At 46.9% G+C, this 19358-nt stretch overlaps 1 protein-coding gene across 1 annotated transcript in view; it reads right to left on the reverse strand.

Annotated features, from left to right (window-relative positions):
- The window catches only part of LRIG1 (leucine rich repeats and immunoglobulin like domains 1), a 91027-nt gene that overhangs the window by 5613 nt on the left and 66056 nt on the right, over nucleotides 1-19358 (reverse strand). Inside the window, exons 9-16 of the mRNA XM_059856763.1 lie at nucleotides 15282-15362; nucleotides 10246-10317; nucleotides 8886-8957; nucleotides 6640-6803; nucleotides 4376-4696; nucleotides 3098-3379; nucleotides 1710-2129; nucleotides 313-435 (exon numbers count right to left, since the gene is read on the reverse strand). Coding sequence (XP_059712746.1) covers nucleotides 313-435; nucleotides 1710-2129; nucleotides 3098-3379; nucleotides 4376-4696; nucleotides 6640-6803; nucleotides 8886-8957; nucleotides 10246-10317; nucleotides 15282-15362 — 1535 coding nt within the window. The remainder of the gene's footprint in view (nucleotides 1-312; nucleotides 436-1709; nucleotides 2130-3097; nucleotides 3380-4375; nucleotides 4697-6639; nucleotides 6804-8885; nucleotides 8958-10245; nucleotides 10318-15281; nucleotides 15363-19358) is intronic.

Genomic DNA, 19358 nt, shown 5'->3' on the forward strand with positions numbered 1-19358 from the left:
TGCATTTTCTAGTATGACTATTGTAACTCTGCTGCCAAAAACAGAATCCAGAATTAGCAAAAAAACCAGTCCTTAGGGCCTGACTGAGCAGTTTCTGAGGCAGCCAGCTTGTAGGAACACTTACTCCTGGGAGAGGAGAGCTCTGTGAAGTCAAACACAGATCCCTGCTCTGCATAAATGCAGGAGTTACATTATAAAGATCTCTCAGATAACTCAGAACAAACACAAACACAGAAGTACTCTGGGCTGAGATTTCTACCTCCCATATCAAGTTCAGACCCAGCATTACAGAGCAATTAAACCACTGCTCACCATTGCTGTCAATGTGCCCATTGGGCTGCTGGGTGTCCACTCCAATGGCCACTTCCTGGCGCTCCGAGAGAGTCCCCTGGGAGGACAAGTAGCTTGGCACATCAGGAGGCACAATGGTCTCATCTAGAGCAATGGCAGAAGGGAAAAGTCAGTTCCCAGCTGGATTTTTCAAAGGAAATTCACATTTTCAAGAGGGATTTGGGACCAGATTTAGAACTGGTTATTTTCTGTAGGTGCATTGGAGACTGAACTGCCTAAATATTCCCTTCCCCTCAGAAGCCCCATTCCTGATTTTTCAAAGCTTAAAGCTGTGGGAGAGAGTGCTGATAAAGGCACTTGGAGTGTTTGCATGTGGTATGGTCAGTACATAGTAGGTGGAGTAGAACTATTTGTTCAGAATAAGTAAATCCTTCTCTTTCCCCTGAAATTCAGTCCTTCCTTTGACTCAAGTCTTTTGCCTCCTGAAGTCAGGAGTAAAAGTATTCTGCAGCACAGGGTGTTTGATTCTCTTAAGCAGGAAATGAGTCTTAAGCCTCTTGGCTTTCTCCATTTTCTATCAGGCAATGTGAGTTTCCCTTGCCACACAAAACCAAGTGAAACTCAATTATATTGGGCACGAAGCCCTGGATTTTTGAGGAGTTATAAAAGAATCCCACTAAGACATCACACTGCTAATAGGCTATCCAAGACTTCCTATCTAGCCCATGCCTTTAAAAATCCTTTTGTACTCTATCTAAAGCTAAGCATAATGTAGGAAGGCTGGAATTTCCAAGCAGGCTGGGAAAGTCTTAGGGTGGTTCTTTCATACTTCTGTTTTGTTCTGAGGCTGCATAAGGAGGGCAGAGATTCTATTCTCACTGCAACACTTATTTCAGCACCAAATTATCCCCTCTGAGTATCAGGAGAAAGCAATAAATGTTAATTCTTCCTCTAAAAAGTAACAGATACCTCCTCATCATCAGGGCTAGCTCTTATAGCCAACATGGAAAAAGGGATTCCAGCTTCTAAGTCTAAATTTTTCAAGTTTTGACTTTGAAGACTTTGAAAATACAGATTTCCAAAAGCCAAGACAGGTTCCCAGCATCATGAACATCATCCAGACTGTCTCAAAAGTTATCATTTATGGTCATGGAAAACCAAAGTAGCAAAGTGATGGCTGGAACTACAGCCAAGTGGAAAAGACCTTCCTGAAGAGCAAGCCAAGGGGAGAAATGCAGCTCTGAACATGCTTCAGCAGCAAGTGAAAGCTGCTTCCAGCCCTGGGAGCCAGCAGAACCAGGGAGACAAGCCAGCTGCAGTTCCAGGGGACTGTGAGGCTCCCTGCCGAGCCGGCTCAGCCTCAGTGGGATGCCTGCCAGCACAAAAGGTTAGAGGCTGCCTCAGGACACTGCAGCTACCTGTGTTGGTGACACTGTACTCCTCACTCTTCTTCCTGGTCTGGTAGATGATGCAGACCCAGACGAGGGAGGTGAGCACGATGCTGCAGACCACGGCGATGGTGATGATGCCCACGGTGGTGCGGTCCTTGCGGCAGCCCAGCGCCTGCAGGATGCTGACGTGGCTGTGCGCGCGCTCCGTGCCCAGCGTGTTGGACATCTCACACGTGTACTTCCCCGCGTCCTCCAGCACCACGTTCCTGACGATCAGCAGCTGGTTGCCTGAGGTGAAGTGGTGCCTTTCTGTCACCACCAGGGGCTGGTCACCTTTCAGCCAGGTGATGCGGGGCGGGGGGCTCCCCGTGGCTTTGCACTGGAGAGCCACGGTCTCGCCGACGGACACCACGTGATCTTCCAGTGGATGGACCAAGGATGGTGTCTCTGCGGGAGAACAAGCACAGAAATTGATTTTTAGGCACAGTGTAACAACACATTTAACAGCACTGAATGTTCCTGGTGTTCCTGCAGACACAGCAAGGCACAAAGCAGGCACGTGCTCAGGAATATGGCAGCTGCACACCACAGCAGATCTAACAACCACAGCCAAGGTTTCACTTCCCACAACCAACTGGTGTTAGGTTTTCCCAACAAGAAATTTCTGAGGTCATATGCCAACAGCTGAAACGTGAATTATTTCACAGAGCAAGAGGGATGAAGTGTAATTTCCTTTTGAAGTCATTTTCCCAGACAGGAAATAGGCTGGTTGGAGGGGCTTCCTCAGCACAAGAGGAAATGCAACTTACAGCTTCTTCTCTTACTTAACAGGTATTTTTCATTAGAGAACTACAGTGTAAAAGAATGAAACAAGACTAAGCAGACCAGTTGTCTCTGCCTCTCTTTTATTTGCAACTGGTAAAGAGCTTGAATGGCCATCCCTCCCCGTTCCCACTTGCACTCAGCCTCCTGGGGCACTGGTGATGCCTTTTTGGGACTACCTAAAAACAGAGGCTACCTAAAAACAAAATTAAGGGGAAAAAAGCAGTTATATTTATTGAAGGGTCTTCAGGTTTATTTAGGGCAGATGAAGTGCTCCCAGGGACTACACCCAAAAACAGATGATGAGTCACGGGTTTTCACACTTTTATCAGTTTGGTTCATTTGCATATTGGGGGTTAATCTTGCAATTACAGCTTCAGGTAATGAAGTCATTTAGCCCAAGTTGGCTTCCTCCCCCAACTGACTTTTGTTTCCATCTCTCAGACCCTGAGACAGTGATGTGTCCTTGATTCCCAGGCCTAGAGAGGAATTGCTGTCTGACCAAAATGGGAGAACAGGAGTTTAGAGCCATACACTAAAGAACTGCAGGACTACAAACACACGAAGAACACAAAAGCCAAAAGTCATCTCACCCAGCACGGTGAGGGTGGCGTTGGCCAGCACGGAGCCCGCCGAGTTCTGAGCTGTGCAGCTGTAGACGCCCATGTCCTCCACCTTGACGTCGGTGATGAAGAAGACGTCGTCGTCGGGCATGACGTGCATGCGGCGCTCGCGGGCCGCGGGGAAGTCGGTGCCGCCGTCCTTCTGCCAGGCGATCTGCGGCGCGGGGTGGCCCTCGGCCGCGCACTCCAGCCGCGCCGTCGTCCCCGTGCGGCTCGTGATGTCGTGGGGAGTTTTGATAAATGATGGCAGCACTGATAATGGAAAAGCAAGGAAAGGGTGTGAATGGTTCTGTGGGGAAACATCATCTTCTGGGCAGTTCTGTTTTCCTTTTTGACAGGTACCCACGCGCAGGAGGATGGCTCTGAACTGCTGGGGACTGACCCCGTGTTTCTACAGAACCCACCTGTCTGCAGAGTCCATGACACCCCCAACTCAGATCATTAGAGCAGGGATCAAAGCTAATTTTCTTCTGTGAAAACAATCTGTTATCTCTCCTACAGAGAACTTCCAACTGCTACATCCCTTTTCTTTGCATCCCTTTGTATTTTCATTTTCAGTGGGCAAAGAATCTACCTGAGCAGCAAAGAATCTAAAGAGCAGCAGCTCAAGCTGCTAAGAACATGCATGCTGAAGTGCTTGGATGGATGGCAGCCAACACAAAATGGTGTGTGCTCCTCACAGGGCATTTCCCAGCATCCACTAAGACACAAACAGCTGCTGTGCAGAGGTTCAGAGCTTGCCATCAGGAATGGCCCCTCGGGAGCAAGGAATTGTGTGGCATTCACATTCTCTGGAAAAATCCCTTCACCCAGGATTTTTCTCCTGGGAAGCAGAGAAGCCTCAGAGAAAAAGGAAAACAATTCTTATCTCATTTGATTCTCCTGTGTTGTGCTCATGTGGAATGTGTTTGGAGATTGTTTACCCACAGGTGATTGTTTCATTGGCTTCTGGTGTGAGTGTTTTCACTCACTGGCCAATCAGGGCCAAGCTGTGTCAAGATTCTAGAGAGAGCCATGAGTTTTCATTATTATCTTTTTACATTGTGTAAGTAACCTTTCTGTATTCTTTAGTATAGTTCAGTATAGCATTCTTTAATATATTATAGCATCATAAAATAATAACAACATGGAGTCAGATTCCTCATTCCTCCCTTCATGGGGGCACCCTGCAAATACAAGAGAATTGTACCACAATTCAGCAGGAGCTCAGGCTGGGGAGAAGAGGAGGAGGCAGCAGTTCCCACTCACCATTCACGGTGAGCCTGGCCTTGTTGGAGTAGGTGGAGCCGAAGTGGTTGGTGATGACGCACTGGTAGCGGCCCTCGTGCGCGAAGGTGACGTGCCGCAGGTGCAGGATGGTGGTGCACTCCATCACCTCGCCGTCCTTGGCGCGCACGTGCGCGAAGTTCTCGATCTCGGCATTGTGCAGCATCTCGTTGTCCTTCTTCCAGGCAAACACCATGGGGGAGCTGCTGCTGCTGGCTGCCAGGCAGGTGAAGCGGATGTCCTTGCCCAGGACAGCCACCGTCGTCTCGGGCTGGATGATGATCTGGGGCTTGGGGAAATCATCTGGGAGGAAACAGCAGCAAGAGTCAGTGCTGGGCTCTGAGGGGAGGCTGGAGCAAGCCAGGAGGTGAAATGAGAAGTAAGCAGTGCTCTGTAGAGCAGGTGTGCCACACACAGCTGCACTGAGTCGTTGGTTCATGTGGGAATGTTGTTTCCCTGGTCCCTTCAGTGGGCTGAGATGGTCACTGACTGACCTCAGACACCAACCAGACACCCAGCTCCTTCACCAACTGAATCTAAGAAAGATGCTATGGTCTGAAGATGATAGTCAGACCATATTCAGGTTGTCCTTCCTTGTACAATCCATGCATGAAGAGCACGACTGAACTTAAAACCTCACCTCCAGACCTGTAATGGCATGAAGTAGGAGGGCAGAGGGCATTTAAATTAGTGTCACCTCCAGGAAAAATTGCTCACAGGAGGTTTTAGTGAGGTGGGGATTAGTTTCTTCTCCCAGGCAATAGGACACGAGGCAGTAGCCTCAAGTTGTGCCAGGAGAGGTTTAGATCAGCTAATAGGAAACCTTTCTTCCCCAAAAGGGCTGTCAGGCACCAGAACGGGCTGCCCAGGGACCAGGGAGCTGGTGGAGTCACCATCCCTGGAGGTATTTAAAAGATGTGTCCATGTGGCACTCATGGCCCTGGTTTAGTGCTGTGTTTGGCTGCAGGAAGTTAATGGTAAGTAAGTTAAAGTTAAAAGATCTTAGAGGTCTTTTCCAGCCTAAAGGACTCCATGACTGTGCAGCCCAGGCTGTCAAAGCAGAAGCAGCTGTATTTGCCTGTCACCCGACCAGGGTGGAAAGCTTTGCACACTCTCTCTCTGCCCTGAAGATGTTGGTTTTAGCAAGGATCCAAGCAGATTCATTTATTAGGTTTCTACAAATGGTGTAATTTAATATTTGACTAAGGTTTAATTAAACAGCCAGGCCTCTGGAACCAGGACTACTAGTGCCTGGAGGACTTGGCAGGCACTGGGAAGCAAAGCTGCTTTTGCTTTGTGATGTTGCTGTGGGGATGGAGCTTTCAGGATCTCTTCTTCCAGATGAGCACAGCAAGGCTCCCTCCCAGCCTGCTCAGAGAGAGGCCACCTAGGCAGAGGGTGTCACTGGGGGATCAGGAGGGACACTGGAACAAAGCTTCTGCTCCCTGTTCAGTGCAAGTCATGCATTCAGCTCAGTTAAATAGTGTTTGCAAAAGCTCATTTTTCCTTCAAACAGCCATGTGCAGCTCCACCCAGCATCCTCACTGGTTGGCTCCACTGCACAGGGTTTGGCTCCCAAACCAGGCCTTTCTTCTCCCTAAAACCTGGATGCCTGAGCAGCACCGATCTGGCCTCTTCTGATGATTTAAATTTCTTTTTCTTTATGAGAAAGGTAGTAGATGTTTATGTGTGCTGGTTTTAAGTAAAGCTGCTCTGAAACCATAGCTCAGGTGCAGAGTGATCTGCAGTATTTGGGTGGGCCTTACTGGCCCCAAAGAAGCAGCTGTGATGGAGGGACTCTCCTCTGGGGTTTGTTTTTAACTCTTTGTTGTCTCCAAGAGGGAGAAAACATGGGTGAAGAACACAAACCCACAGAACAGCTCAGAACACCACGGAAGGAAAAAAATTACAGCTGCAGTCCTGATACTATCAAACAGAGAGGATTGGGGAAGTGTCTGTGCAGCCCCATCTGGAAGTGGAACAGGCCTTAGTCCCTTCTGATTTAATACTCAGGGAGCCCTGTAAGGAATACTCTGGATGCAAGCAATGCACTGTGTGGTTTTAGTGGGAAATAAATTGTAGCCAATGACAAATTTTTTAAATGCAGGCTTGGGCTTCCTTTGATCCCACTGAATAACAAAACAAAACAGAAACCCTCTCATAATAACATGCTGGTACTCAAAGAAAATGTTTCCCAAGTGACTCCTACCCTTCACACAACCTCAAAACACGCAGGCAAGACTTACCACACACAAAACTCTCTGGCTGGATGGCAAAAATGCTCTTGCTTTTCAGTGACTCAGGATGGGCACAGGTGGCCACCACAAAGGACTGCAGCTCCTTCTCCACCAACCACTGGGGCAGCCACTTCAGCTGGCAGTCACAGAGGAAGCTGTCACTGTTAATGTGGCTGCAGGGAAACAAAACCAACACCAGCCTGCTGTGAGCCCTGCACGGAGGGAAGGCTGGGAAACTCACAGCCCCTTCATGTTAAACACATTCCTCCTGCCCCCCCAGCATGGCTGGAAGGAAGAAAAAGGACTGCAGGGATGTCCTCGAGGCACTGAAGATGTTACAGGCATGACACGTTTAGACAACATTTCCCCTCCACACAGAGAAACCCCTCCTGTACTGCAGTGACACTGCAGATCTTTGCAATTATTACCTAGCCCCAGAGTGATCCCAGGAACAGACAGGACACATCAATGAGCTCCTGCTCTGCCCCTGTGGCGTTTGAGCCTTTGGTGGGGACCAAATTCAGCATTTAGCTGCTGACCAGAGGGAGAGAGGACACCCAGCTCCCACTGAAAGGCCTCCAGTTCCCTCCATGGCAGAGTAAGCAGACCCTGCCTTCCATAAGGTGGCCCTGGAGTTGAGTTTACTGATTAAAAGAAGCAGCAGAGGAGAAATGACCAAAGATATTTGTGTAAACCCCACAGGAACAGTAACTAGTCTGAAAAACAAAGCACATAAACATTTCTCAGCATCCTGAGTTCCAACCCCACCGCTGTAGGATTCTGTAATTCTCTGATCCAACACTAGCTTAGCCTTCTGTTAGGAAAAAAGATGTGGAAAGGGGCAAGGAAAAAGGGAGCTTTGGGATTAATGTGGGTTCTTTTTAATATTCTGGGCCAAATTATGGCTCAGCATAGCTCTAAGGCCAGTGAAGAACTGTAAATTTACACAAACAGGGCATTCATTCATACTTGGTCTGGTTTGCAAAACTCAGTTTGATCCTTGGAATTAAATGTGAGGATGCCTCAGAGACTGGGAAATGCCCCAGAGAGAGCTCCTGTCCTGCAATCCTACAAGCTATGCAAGAGCAGGGTACCAAGAGCACAGCAGAATCCCAACTCCAGCACTGCACTCTAAGATGTGAATCTCCTGCTAATTTTCTACCCCATACCTCAGGAAATCCTGAAGTCTGAAATGAGCAGGGAAGGGGAAAAGAAAGAAATTGACTGGAGAAGGAGGGAATATAGGGATTTGATTTTTCAAAGCTGTCCACTTTCCTGTTCTAGAAAGATGTGTAGCCTCTAACACATATGATGGCATAAAACCCTCCTGGCTACTCGGGACAGATCAGGAGATCCTTCAGCATAATGCATTCTGCATGTAAATGTCCTCTATCTGAACTTCTCCCTTTTATAAACATTCCTTCACAATATCTGGGATCTCACTATCTCTTCCTAATAAGATCAATCCTTCATCTCAATTTTGTTTCAAGTGCCAGTGCAGAAGATAAAGTTTTTAATCACATAACAGACACACAGTGTTTATCTTCTTCACTCCCAGTCACTGGTATCAAGTGTCACTGCCAGCAGTGACCATCTGATTCCCATTCCCAATGTCAGGAGCAAGAACCTGTACCTGCCCAAATACCAAATAAATGATTTTGTGTTCCACAGACACTGCACTGCTCTGGGGCATAGCAACACACTGACAGTGGATTAAATATTTATGGGGAAGAGGAGAAAAGGAAACCAGGCAAGACTGGAAACAGTGTCAGATAACAGTGCAGAGCCCCAGCCTGGAGCACAAGCAGCAGCTCTGATAACACATCTGTATTTTTACACCAGAAGGCTGAATGACAAGTGGATGCAGTTCAAATGGTGCTTATCACTGCAGTATCAGTCCTGTGTGTGAGCCCTAAACACAGGAACAGCAAGGGAGCAGATGGACCACTGGGAATTAAATCCATGGTGCTGTGAGCAGGAGAGCTGGCTAACAGGAGCAGGGCTGGACTTCCTGAATGGAGATGAGTAATTGCACAGGCACAAACCTGCTGGAAGAACCCGTCCCCATGATCTAATTTCACTCACTATTACATGCAATGACAGCTCCTTGTGTGTAAAAATACCCCACAGAGGAGGATGCAGGGGAGGGGGAAATGCCTGAGTGGTGGTGTGGGTAGGACCTGAGCTGCTGCTGAGGTGCAGGGCCAGGAGGATCCCCCCTGCCTGGGCTGGGTGTGAGCAGGGCAATCACTTACAGCTGCCGCAGGCTCCTCATCCTGGCAAAGGCATCGGCTTGGATGGAGCGGATGGCATTGTCCCCCAGGTTCCTGCAGGCACAACCACAAGCAGGGTCAACAAAAGAGATGCCACGGCTGGGACAGAGCCTCTCCACACTGATTTAAGCAATGACTCCAGTAAAAGGTGATTTGGTAGCTCCTTGTTAAGGCCTTCAGCACTTGCAGCACATGGAAATGTTCCTCGAAACACCTTTGTACTATTAAATATTGCTCAACAATAGCCAGCCGAGAAAAATTACACTTAACTGAATCACTATGTCATTCCCCACCCCATCTTCTCACTGCACTTTCTCAGTCTGAGCTACCTCCATCATCCATAGCTCAGAAATTCCTCAGCCCCCTCGATAACCAAAGACAGTCAGGAATGTGGTACCCCAGGCTAGACCTTCAGCAAACATGAAAGAAAGGAAATACTTGCACTAAGCAGCATCTGAGGAATTATTTGAAAATGACTTGGAGAGGATACTGTTGGCTTTAAAAAAACATCCCAGTATTTCCAAAGGAAGGGGTTAAAGCCTTCCCTCACAACTATTGCTAATTAAAAAAATAATTTGTTCTCTGAAAAGCAGTGTCAGATTTGGGGCTGAAGTTTTCTAAGTGACAGGTAGGGCAGATGAGCACTGCCCAAAGAGGACAGCCTCAGTAGAGCATTAAGGGCACCTTTATTTGGGAATGGACTCCCAGTCAGGCAGCCCAAATCTTTCAGTGTGCTCTTGATGGCCATAACATTTCATACAATCAACAGCCAATAAAACATGCAGAGCACAGTCACATATACTTTAACTTGTCTTAATCCAAGAAAGGAGGTTATTCATGAATCACTGCTGGAGTCATCAGCCTTGGGACACAGAAAAAAATTACACAGAGGCAGCCAAAATTGACTTCTTGCAAATGGCTCTAAGGGGGTTGTGCTGAATGGGGATGTTGAGTGGGGATGCATCAAACCCAGTCATCTGTAACACGTGTCTCTGCCAGAGCCTGGGTTTAGGGGGAGTTGGGGCAAAGGAGGAGTGAGTGCTGTGCCTGCACCAGCCTCTTTCCCTTGCTAACAGCCTGCAAAGCAGTAATGTGCAAGTCAAGGTGAAACTCTCAAAAATTAAGAGCATGCAAATTTCCCATATGTTCTATAACTTTGTTCCTGGCACAAAAAAAGGCCAAAGTTGAGGCGGACTTATAATGAGAAGGAAGCAGGTGGCCCCCACAAATGGACTGGCTTCTCAGTTTACAAAGACACTATTAAATTGCTAGCAGATTTCTCAAGCAGCTACTTTTGGCAGACCCCCCCTTCCCAAACTCTGAGGCATGGTGGGTTACTCACAGGTGCTCCAGAGCCTCCAAGCCTGAGAACGCTTTCTTGGCCACCGACTTGATCTTGTTTCCAAACAGAGTTCTGCAGTTTCCAAACATCCAGTGCCAGACAAACAGAAAGAAAATGGGGAGAGGGGGGCAAAAAAAAAAAAAAAAAAAAAAAAAAAAAGGAACACAATTAGTGTGGCTTTATCTGATATACACACGCAGTGTAAGTCCCAGGAAATCTGAACTGCACAGAGATTAAGAGGGCTGAAGCACACTTGCTTTCCTGCTCCTGAAATTAAATCCTTTTATCTGCATTTGAATTTAATAGTGATGACAGCACAGAAGGGACTGTGCCATATCATGTAAAAAGGCAGGTTTGCTCCTGTGCTTGGGAACCAGCTTGCTGAGTAACAGAAGGTCCCCTCTGTTCTTCACAGGCTGGCTGGGGACAGGATTAAGTGCAGTGACAGTTTAACAAGATATTGGTTTCTGCCCACAAACTTTTCATGTCTGACTTCTTCCCAGACAGGAAGAAGAGTGGTGATTTATCCCCTGGTCCTTGGCCTGAGCAGCCATCAGCACACAGAGCTGAGGCTGCCCTGAGCTGCACATTCACACAGCAGCTGACTGGAGGCACTGCTCATTCCTTCCTGTTAAATACAACAGCAGAGCAACACCATGCAACAGATCACAGCCAAGGGACAATTTCAAGGACCAAAAGGCAGACCAGGTAATGTGCAGAGCTGAGGAGTGATCTTGCTTGCCTCTGTGAGCAGAGAGCATTCCTCTGAATCAGCAGTGGCATGAGGGGGCTATCACCAGAAAACAGCCAGCTGGAGAGATCCCAGCCCAGCTGCCATCTCCAGAGCAACAGTTCTCCATAAATATTGACCAGGGATGGTGGCCAGGGGCAGGGTTTGTGCCAAATGGATAGTCCCTCGCCTGTCTTAATAAACCATCAACCAGTGTCATTAATTAGGAACTGCTTTCCTTCCCCAGGCTCCCTCTCAGGTTCATCCTCCAGGTGCATCTGTTATCACCATGTGGTGTCCAGGGCAAGCCACCCACACCCCAGGTGGAAAAGAGCACATCTGGTGCTGCATTTGATTTTGAGTCTTCATTCAAGAGCTGCCCTTCAGTGTAGGGTGTGAAGGCCTTATCTGCACCCCAAAAAGACTTACAGCTCTGATGGCCCCACTGCTTGCTCACTGGCCAGGGAGAGGAGTACAAGATGCAGCATGTGCAGCCATTCCATGAGCAAATACATTTCCAAGGACTTGTCAAGGCTTTCCATAAAGCACTTTTCAAATGTCAGGATAATTTGGTTATATATTGGCTCCAGGAAAGCCCAGTCTCAAATACCCCCAGCACCAAAGGATGTGTGCAATCATGTGCGCCATCATTTGGTAAAAGGGATGTTGCATTAATGAAAGCTTTGAGAAATCCATTAGAATGATTAATACAGTAAATAATTTACTATATGTAAACTCTGGTCAAATGGCTGCATCCATACATACTAATTTCTGCAGCCATATTACTAATAAATGTGTTTTAAGGACAAGGCTAGGATAAAATAAGGACTAAAGGAAATGGTCTCAAGCTGTCCCAGGGGAGGTTAGATTAGATTTTGGGGAAAATTTCCTCAGAGAAAGAGTTTTAAGCATTGAACAGACTGCCCAGGGAAGTGGCAGAGTCACCATCCTTGGAGTTGTTCAAAAACATGTGGATGTGGCACTTCAGGACATGGTTTAATGATGAACATGGTGATGGTGCTAGGTTAATGGTTGGACTTGATGATCCTAAAAACCTTTTCCAACCTTTATGATTCTAATGGAAGTTATATGGGCAACTGCTGCTGAAAAAATGATGCTGAGCTTGGGTTTGATAGCTGCAGATTTCTATTACTGTTCAGTGAATTTTGGTCTTTTAAAATTGGAGATTCTGCTGATACCTGTTTAGTTATCTGTGCAGAGATAAGGAGTGCATCTGGGGAAGGGAACACACAGCTACCCCACTTGTGAAGGTGCACACAGCTCCATGCCTGGCCATGAGAAATACCTAACACACGTCACTAGTCAGGCCTCAGCAAACTCATTACTCCTCGCAACTAATTTCAATTAAGTGCCTCTACAAATCTGAGAGTTTGAACCTAGAGGCCCCCATCAAAGGGCTCTGAAGGCTGGAATGTGAAGGCAGCAGAACACAGCCACAATTAGCCATCCCACTGCTGGCCTGAACCTCCTCCACGGGGCAGAGCCAAGCACAAGCTCTCCTGGAGGCTGCAGCAGTGTAATTACATGCCAAGCACACAATTCATTGCAGCCTTTTCTCCTCCAGCCAGTTTTGCACCTGCAGGAAGATCTCGCTGAGTGAGCCATCAAAAAGCTGGTTACATTTAGCAGCTTGAATAATTAGGAACCTCCTTGTTCCACAGTGATTCCACCGGTGCTTTTTATGCTTCAGTGCTTCTCAACTCCCTCTTTCTTCAAGCAACATTTTAATTTAGGCCTGGGCTCTCCATCCTGGAGAGCTTCATATATAATTCAGGGAAGGCTAAAGTGACTGGCCTCTCCTCTCTGTTTAACACCTTCATGTCAGCGAACAACCCTCTCTGTGCTAAATCCTTTCAGAGGCTAATCTGTGCCAGATCAAAGGGGAAGGGCTTTTAAGGCAATCTCCACAGAGCTGAGGTGATTATTAATTCATTGGAAGGTCTCCTCTGAAGTGCCCATTTATTTTTTGTATGCTAATGCATTTAAAGAGGCTGACGGTTTAAACACAGGCCCTAAATCACACAGTGAAATGTTTGCTGAAAGGGCTGATCTTTTCTTTACCAAAAAATCCTGACACTCACTTCAACCTTAGAAATCACCAGTTTGGGATTTATGTGCTGATAAGCTAAAACAGTTCTGAGGAGATCCCTTTAAAAGTGACCACTCACAAGTATTCTCAAAATACCTCAAAAGAAATAATAATAATTTCATTTTCTGAGCATTTTTTAGCTTTACATGCTGGCTCACAGTGAACAACCCCAGCAAGCTGCTGTCGCACAGCAGGTAATTAAACCACTCCTATCTGCCCCAAACCAACCTGATCCACACGCTCTTCCAGGCTAAGAAATGTGCTGCAATCCCCTGCACAAACCTTCCCTGCACACATCCCTCAGCCAGCCTCAGAGCTGGCCTGAGTCCACGTGCAATGACAGGCATCAGTCAACAAAGGAAAGAAAGACATAAACCAAACTCCCTTAGACTTGCACAAGCCCTTGGTGCATCCTTGGCTACCAGCAGCCCAAACCAGCCATCTCCTGGAGGTGCTCCCTGTGCTGGGAGACAAACATCACATCAGGCCAGGGCATTTCACAGGGGACAGCAATAGCTGCTCTGCCCAGAGCTGCCAGCACACAACCCCACAGGCTGCCCCTGCTCCTCTCCTTCCTCCTCCTCCTCCTTGCTGTTCCTCCTGGCCTCTGCCTGACCCCCACAGCTCATCAGAGCTCACTGCTCCTGCTTTCCAAGGCAATCCTTTCACTGAACTCTTTCCTTCCATGCTGTCCCCTCTGGACTTTCCACCACTCTCCTGTTATCTGCACCCAGCATTTCTAACATATCCTAATCACTTGGGACCACTAGTTTTGCTCCCATGCCAGTGGCCCTGTTGGAGGGATGTACCACCAGGACAGCTCTCTCTGCTCCTTTCCACCACCTTCTTTCCCCTGTCAAAGCAGCACTACACACTCAAAACCCTTACAGCCTGCAAATCCCACTGGACAGAGTCTCTGCTCCCATCATCCTTCCAGCTGCTCACATGCTCTCTCTGGTTTCTTCAGACAAACCAAACACTTCAGTCAGGCAGCCAAGAACTCTTCTACCCACCACATCTGCTCCTCTGCCTTTTTTTTTTCTGGCAGTCATGGGAAGATTCCCTGACTCTGCATGCACAGCAGTTCTTACTCACTTTTCTCTCACCCCCACACTGCCTCTGCTTCCCTGCCTGGCTCCCCCTGTCCTTAAATCCTCCTCTGCCTTCTGCCCCACTTTACTTGCAGCTGCAGCTTGGTCCCCTCTGCGTGGACCCAGCGACTCCCCTCAGCAACAATGCAATGCCATCTCTGTCTGTGATGCCAGGTTTGTCTCCTCTGAGCACTGCATCCCCACAATCCCTGCCTGTCCCACTCCCCCAGGAGCCTCTGATGAGAGCGTGACAATGTCCCTCCTCCTGCCAGGATTCATTGCAGCCATCTGCTCTCCATCGAGGTGCTTTTACTGCACCTCTGGCTGTGCCATCCCAGCAGCACAGACAGCAGCACGGGGGGCGCTGAGAACTTCAACAAAGGCAAGAGGTAATGATTAGAGACTCTTGATTTGTCACAAGCCATCAGAGGCTCCTCTGACAGGGCTGATTTATATCCCCTGCTTCAAATGGGACAGGGATTGCACAGAGCAATGTGAAAATCCTGGCCAAGGCCAAGCAAGCCATAAACATTTGCAAGGCGCATGCTTGCCTCGGGAGTCTTTTTATCTCTTTAAGAGCCTGTGCCCCATGGTGCCTTTTATTGTCACTGCACATGGAACTGAGCCCAAAAGATCACTCTCAGAAAGAGTATCCCACAGAAAGGAATCCTGTTTCAATCCTCTGCTGTAACAGGAAGTGGGGAGATTTTTCTCTTCTGTTTATTGTTATTTGCTGCATCAATCAGTGCCTCGCTGGAGACTGCAAGGGGTGGTTTTTGCAGCTTGTTTGCTTTTAGAAGTGAGGAATGGTTGTGCTGAGTTTTATACATGAAAACAGCTTAAATTCCTCTCTGAGCTGCAGTATGTGGCACTGTCTGCTCACCATTTTGAAAGGAAATAATTGCCCCATACCTGCTTAAAAACATCAGTGCCTGAAAACCACCTTTGCACTCTTGCAGTGCGCCTGCAAAACTACTACAGCTCAGCTTTTCTGCTGATTTTTGTCTTGTTCCAAGGTGAGAGAGGCTGCATGAAAGGGACAGACCCAACCCACACAGGCACACAACAAAACTGGCTTGCAGGATTCAAGCCCAGGGATACTCACAGCTTGCTCAGGTTCTCCAGGCCTGTAAAGGCTCCATTGGTGTCTTCTATTGTGCCAGAGATGTCGTTGTGGTCCAGTTCCCTGGGGAGAGGACAAGAGAGAGCTCAGAATCAGCACCTCAGTCCCAATGTCACTGTTACAAACAAGTGGGGGAAGCCGAGTGCCACATGAGAACTTCCCATTTTCTCCTGACAGTTATCAGAAAATGCAGATAAAGCAAAGCAGCACCAATCACTTCTGCCCTGACACGTGGTGCATTCCAGAGCTCTGGCTTGTTCCTAGCTGAAACCCTCTGACAGATACTTTTTATCAAGCAGGTTTCTGTCCTTTTCTAGTTCTGTGCATCCAAACAGGAGGAGGAAAATGAAAATAAAGTGCTCAAATTAAACTGAAAGAAACAGCTGTCCTTAAATGCTACTGCCATGAAATAAGATCACCTTGGGTATTCCAGTGTATACATGTATTTGTCTATAGCTGAATCTCAGGAAGATGATTTGGTGTATTTTCTACAAAGCTGCATTTTTTATGGCAATGAACTTGTAAACTCAACAAAGGAAAGTGCCAGCATCACTACACCAGCCTAACTCTGTATAACCATTTAAAAAAAAACCCAAGAGAATTCCTTTTTCAGAGTTAGCTTCTTTTGGCTTTAAATTGACCATCAATTACAAGAGTCAAAGAGGTCTGAAGAAAAACAAGCACACAGAACAAACACAGAGATCCACAAAAGCTGTTTAAACAGACTGTTTAGAAATCCTTCCCTCCCAGCTTTTAAATCCAGCTAGCAATGAATACCCAGCAACACGGACAGAAATTCATCATTTCCAATGTTAAGTGAAAAGAAAGAAAAACTAAATAGGCTTTGTTGGTTTTGTTACATCACTCTGATTTAAAACCTGGCAAAACACAGCACCAAAGCAAACTTCACCATCCAGATAACCCCTGAGCCCTCAGGTACTCCTTTCACACCTTTTGAAGATGATTATCAGAACGTTTCCAGATAAAAAAAAATATTAAGACCAAATAAAGAAAAGCCAAGTCCCCCCTGCATTTTCCAGAGGCAACACAGTGTGGCTTCTGGGCAGCACAATACACAGTAACTCACAGGAAGGGAAAACAAATTTAAAAGCAAGCCCAGTCTCAAAATGGGAATGTTCTCCCCTCAGCTGGCTCAGCCTTTGCTCCTTTCTCTGCTTTGGGGTGAACTAAAGACGTGAAGGGAGATGCCAAAAGCCACAATTCCTGTTTCTCAGCTGGCTTTAGCCTGAGACCTGAATCTCACATCCCTGGAGAGCCCTGGCCTTAGCCAGCACCACTGTGGAGTCAGGGAGATCTCTGGGCTGCTCTGTGCCAAAGGCATGGACAAAACCTCAACATCCCCGAGGGGTCTGGGCACACAGAATGCTGTGGTGGCCAAAGAGAGGAGTCCAGGAGAATGCTTTGATGTGCTGGCATTTCCAGCACCATCCTGGTGGGACAGGAGCAAATACATCCTCCTGGAGCTCAGTTTCTACATTTTCCCTAGGCTTGCCAAGCCAATGTCCCTTGTTCTGTTTGTTTTTAAGGGAAAATCCCTTCTCAGACATTTCTCCTCTTCGGTTTCACCACGGGCTACTGGTCTTTGGAGCAGCAAACCCTTTCCCATGGCAGAGAGAGACAAGTGGGAACAGCCTGTAGGAGCTCTGACACACACTTTTATTAATTGACTGCCACACATTGTGTTTTCTTGAAAAAGGGAAAGAAAATGGTATTGCTTGTTCATCCAGTGGCAACTCAAAGGTTTAGTGTTAGAAAGGAGGAATAAAAAACCTTTTTAACAAATGAGTGAAAATAGAGAGAGGGAAAAAAAAAAGAGTGGGGTATTTTGGCTCTGCTCTCTTTGTATTCCAACTCCTCTCCCAGCCCCTGTTGCCAATTTCCTATTCTTTCTGGCTGGCTGAGCTTGAATGCTCGCAGCCTTGTTAATCATTGTGCTCAGAGGTCTCCGGGCCTGACCTCTATTTGAATAGCCCCACATTTCAGCAGTTTCACACCCACCAAAGGCTCCCCAACAATAGCCCATAATTAAAGCATGCTCAGCTCTTTTTCACCAGGTGCAGGACCCAATAGGCCTTTCTCTTTATTAAATTAGAGCTCGCTCACACACTCCCTTCTCCACCTCCCCCCTCTGCCCTGGACATAAAAGAGGCTCCACATTCAGTGCAGGGCAAAGAGGGGGAGCAGCTTCCCTTCCCCTCCATTTTTCTTTGGAAACCTTTAGTTCCGGTCTTGACAGCTGCCTCTGAGAGGTCCCTTTCTCAATGCCCAGTGGCTGAAAGGCTTTGGCTTAAGTTTAAAAAAAGCAAACAAAACCCAAACTCACTTTCCAGTCACTTCCTTCACTATGAACTTCAATAAAGAAAAGAGTAAGAAGCAAAAAGTACTGTAAAGAGGGGAGAGTTTTCTGTTCCCATTTCCTTTTAATGACTCAGGCCACAATGGGCTTCTGAAGAGGAATAAAAGTATCAAAGTGTGGTTTTTTCCTTTGGAAGGAAGAACTAAATCAGTTTGCTGAACCCAACCAGCCTGGGAACATGTCTGGTGCTGTCACGAGGACTGTGAGAACTCTGTGGTCTGCCAGATGAAGGTGCTGAGCCTGCAGCTCCCAGAGAGCAGCCAGCAGCCCTGCAGGTTCCTGTAAGGAGACAGAGCTGCAGGAATGGAACTGCATCCCCCATCTTCTGATGTTCATGAGACAAGCCCAGATGTACTTCAGTCTCACACAGCTCTCAGTGTGCAATGGTACCACTGTGCCACCATCACATTTTCTGAAAAATCCCTTTGCCCAGGATTCTTCTCCTGGGAAGCTGAGAAGCCTCAGAGAAAAAGAAAAACAACAATTATCTGATTGCTTCTCCTGTGTTTTGCTGCTTCAGAATGTGTTTGGACATTGTCTACCAACAGGTGATGGTTTCATTGATTTCTGCTGTGAATTGTTTTGACTCAATGGCCAATTGCAGCCAAGCTGTGTTGGACTCTAAGGAGAGAGTCACAAGTTTCCATTATTATCTTTTTACCCTTCTGTCTGTATCCTTTCTCTGTTCTTTAGTATTGTTTAGTACAGTATTCTTTAATATAATATAGCTCATAAAATAATAACTTAGCCTTCTAAGATTATAGAGTCAAATTCATCATTCCTTCCTTCCTTCCCTCATCAGGGGTCCCACAAACACAACACAAATGCACCCCACAGGAGGCCACACTGCTCTCATGGGCTCTACTGCTCCTAAAACCTTACAAGCTGCTATTTGGACTAGGCAAGCTCATTTCCAGTATCACATTTCCAGGTATTGTGTCAGTGGTTTTAAAATAAAAGTCTGTGGTTAATGGCCACAGCCAGCACTGGATGGATCATTTCTGCAATTCAGCATTAGGGCACATGAAACTTTGCCCTTGGCAACTTTTTGTTTTTTCAGGGTTTCCCATGAAAATCAGAGCACAGAATGTTTCATGGGCTCAACTGCATTAAAGACTTCTGCTTACTTGCATGGTACTTGCAAAAGCTTCTCATTTCTGTGACTGGGCTGAAGGCTGGGTGAAGCTTCATGTGTGGTTACACTTCTGGTACAGAGGCCAAGCCCAACCTCTAAATTTCTTTGTTTTGCCATTGTTTTTTTTCTTAACATCATCTTACGATAATCGTAATTTTATATTTAATCATCATTTTATATTTAATCATCATTTTATATTTAATAGTCAGTTTAAAAAAAGTAACAATACAGAAGTGTTCAATAGCACATTTAAGAGGATATTCAAATTTCCAGTGTTGTCAGTAGAAAGAATCATTCCCTGCTCCTTCCGAGTGCAGAATGACCCATAAGAAATGAAGATTTTCTAAGAATTTCAATTAAAGTGAATGTGATAGCAAGAGAAATATTGTTATTAGCTGCAGGAATGAGACCTCAGGGATTTTTGGTCAGCTGAGGTGGCTTCAGAGACCTGAAACTGCCAGACATGGGCACCCAAAGCATCTTCAAAGCAGAACCATCGGGCAGAACACAAACTGTGGAGGGAGGGAACATGGGTGTGGTCTGACAA

The sequence above is a fragment of the Haemorhous mexicanus genome, chromosome 11, assembly GCF_027477595.1.
Source record: "Haemorhous mexicanus isolate bHaeMex1 chromosome 11, bHaeMex1.pri, whole genome shotgun sequence".
Classification (NCBI taxonomy): domain Eukaryota; kingdom Metazoa; phylum Chordata; class Aves; order Passeriformes; family Fringillidae; genus Haemorhous; species Haemorhous mexicanus.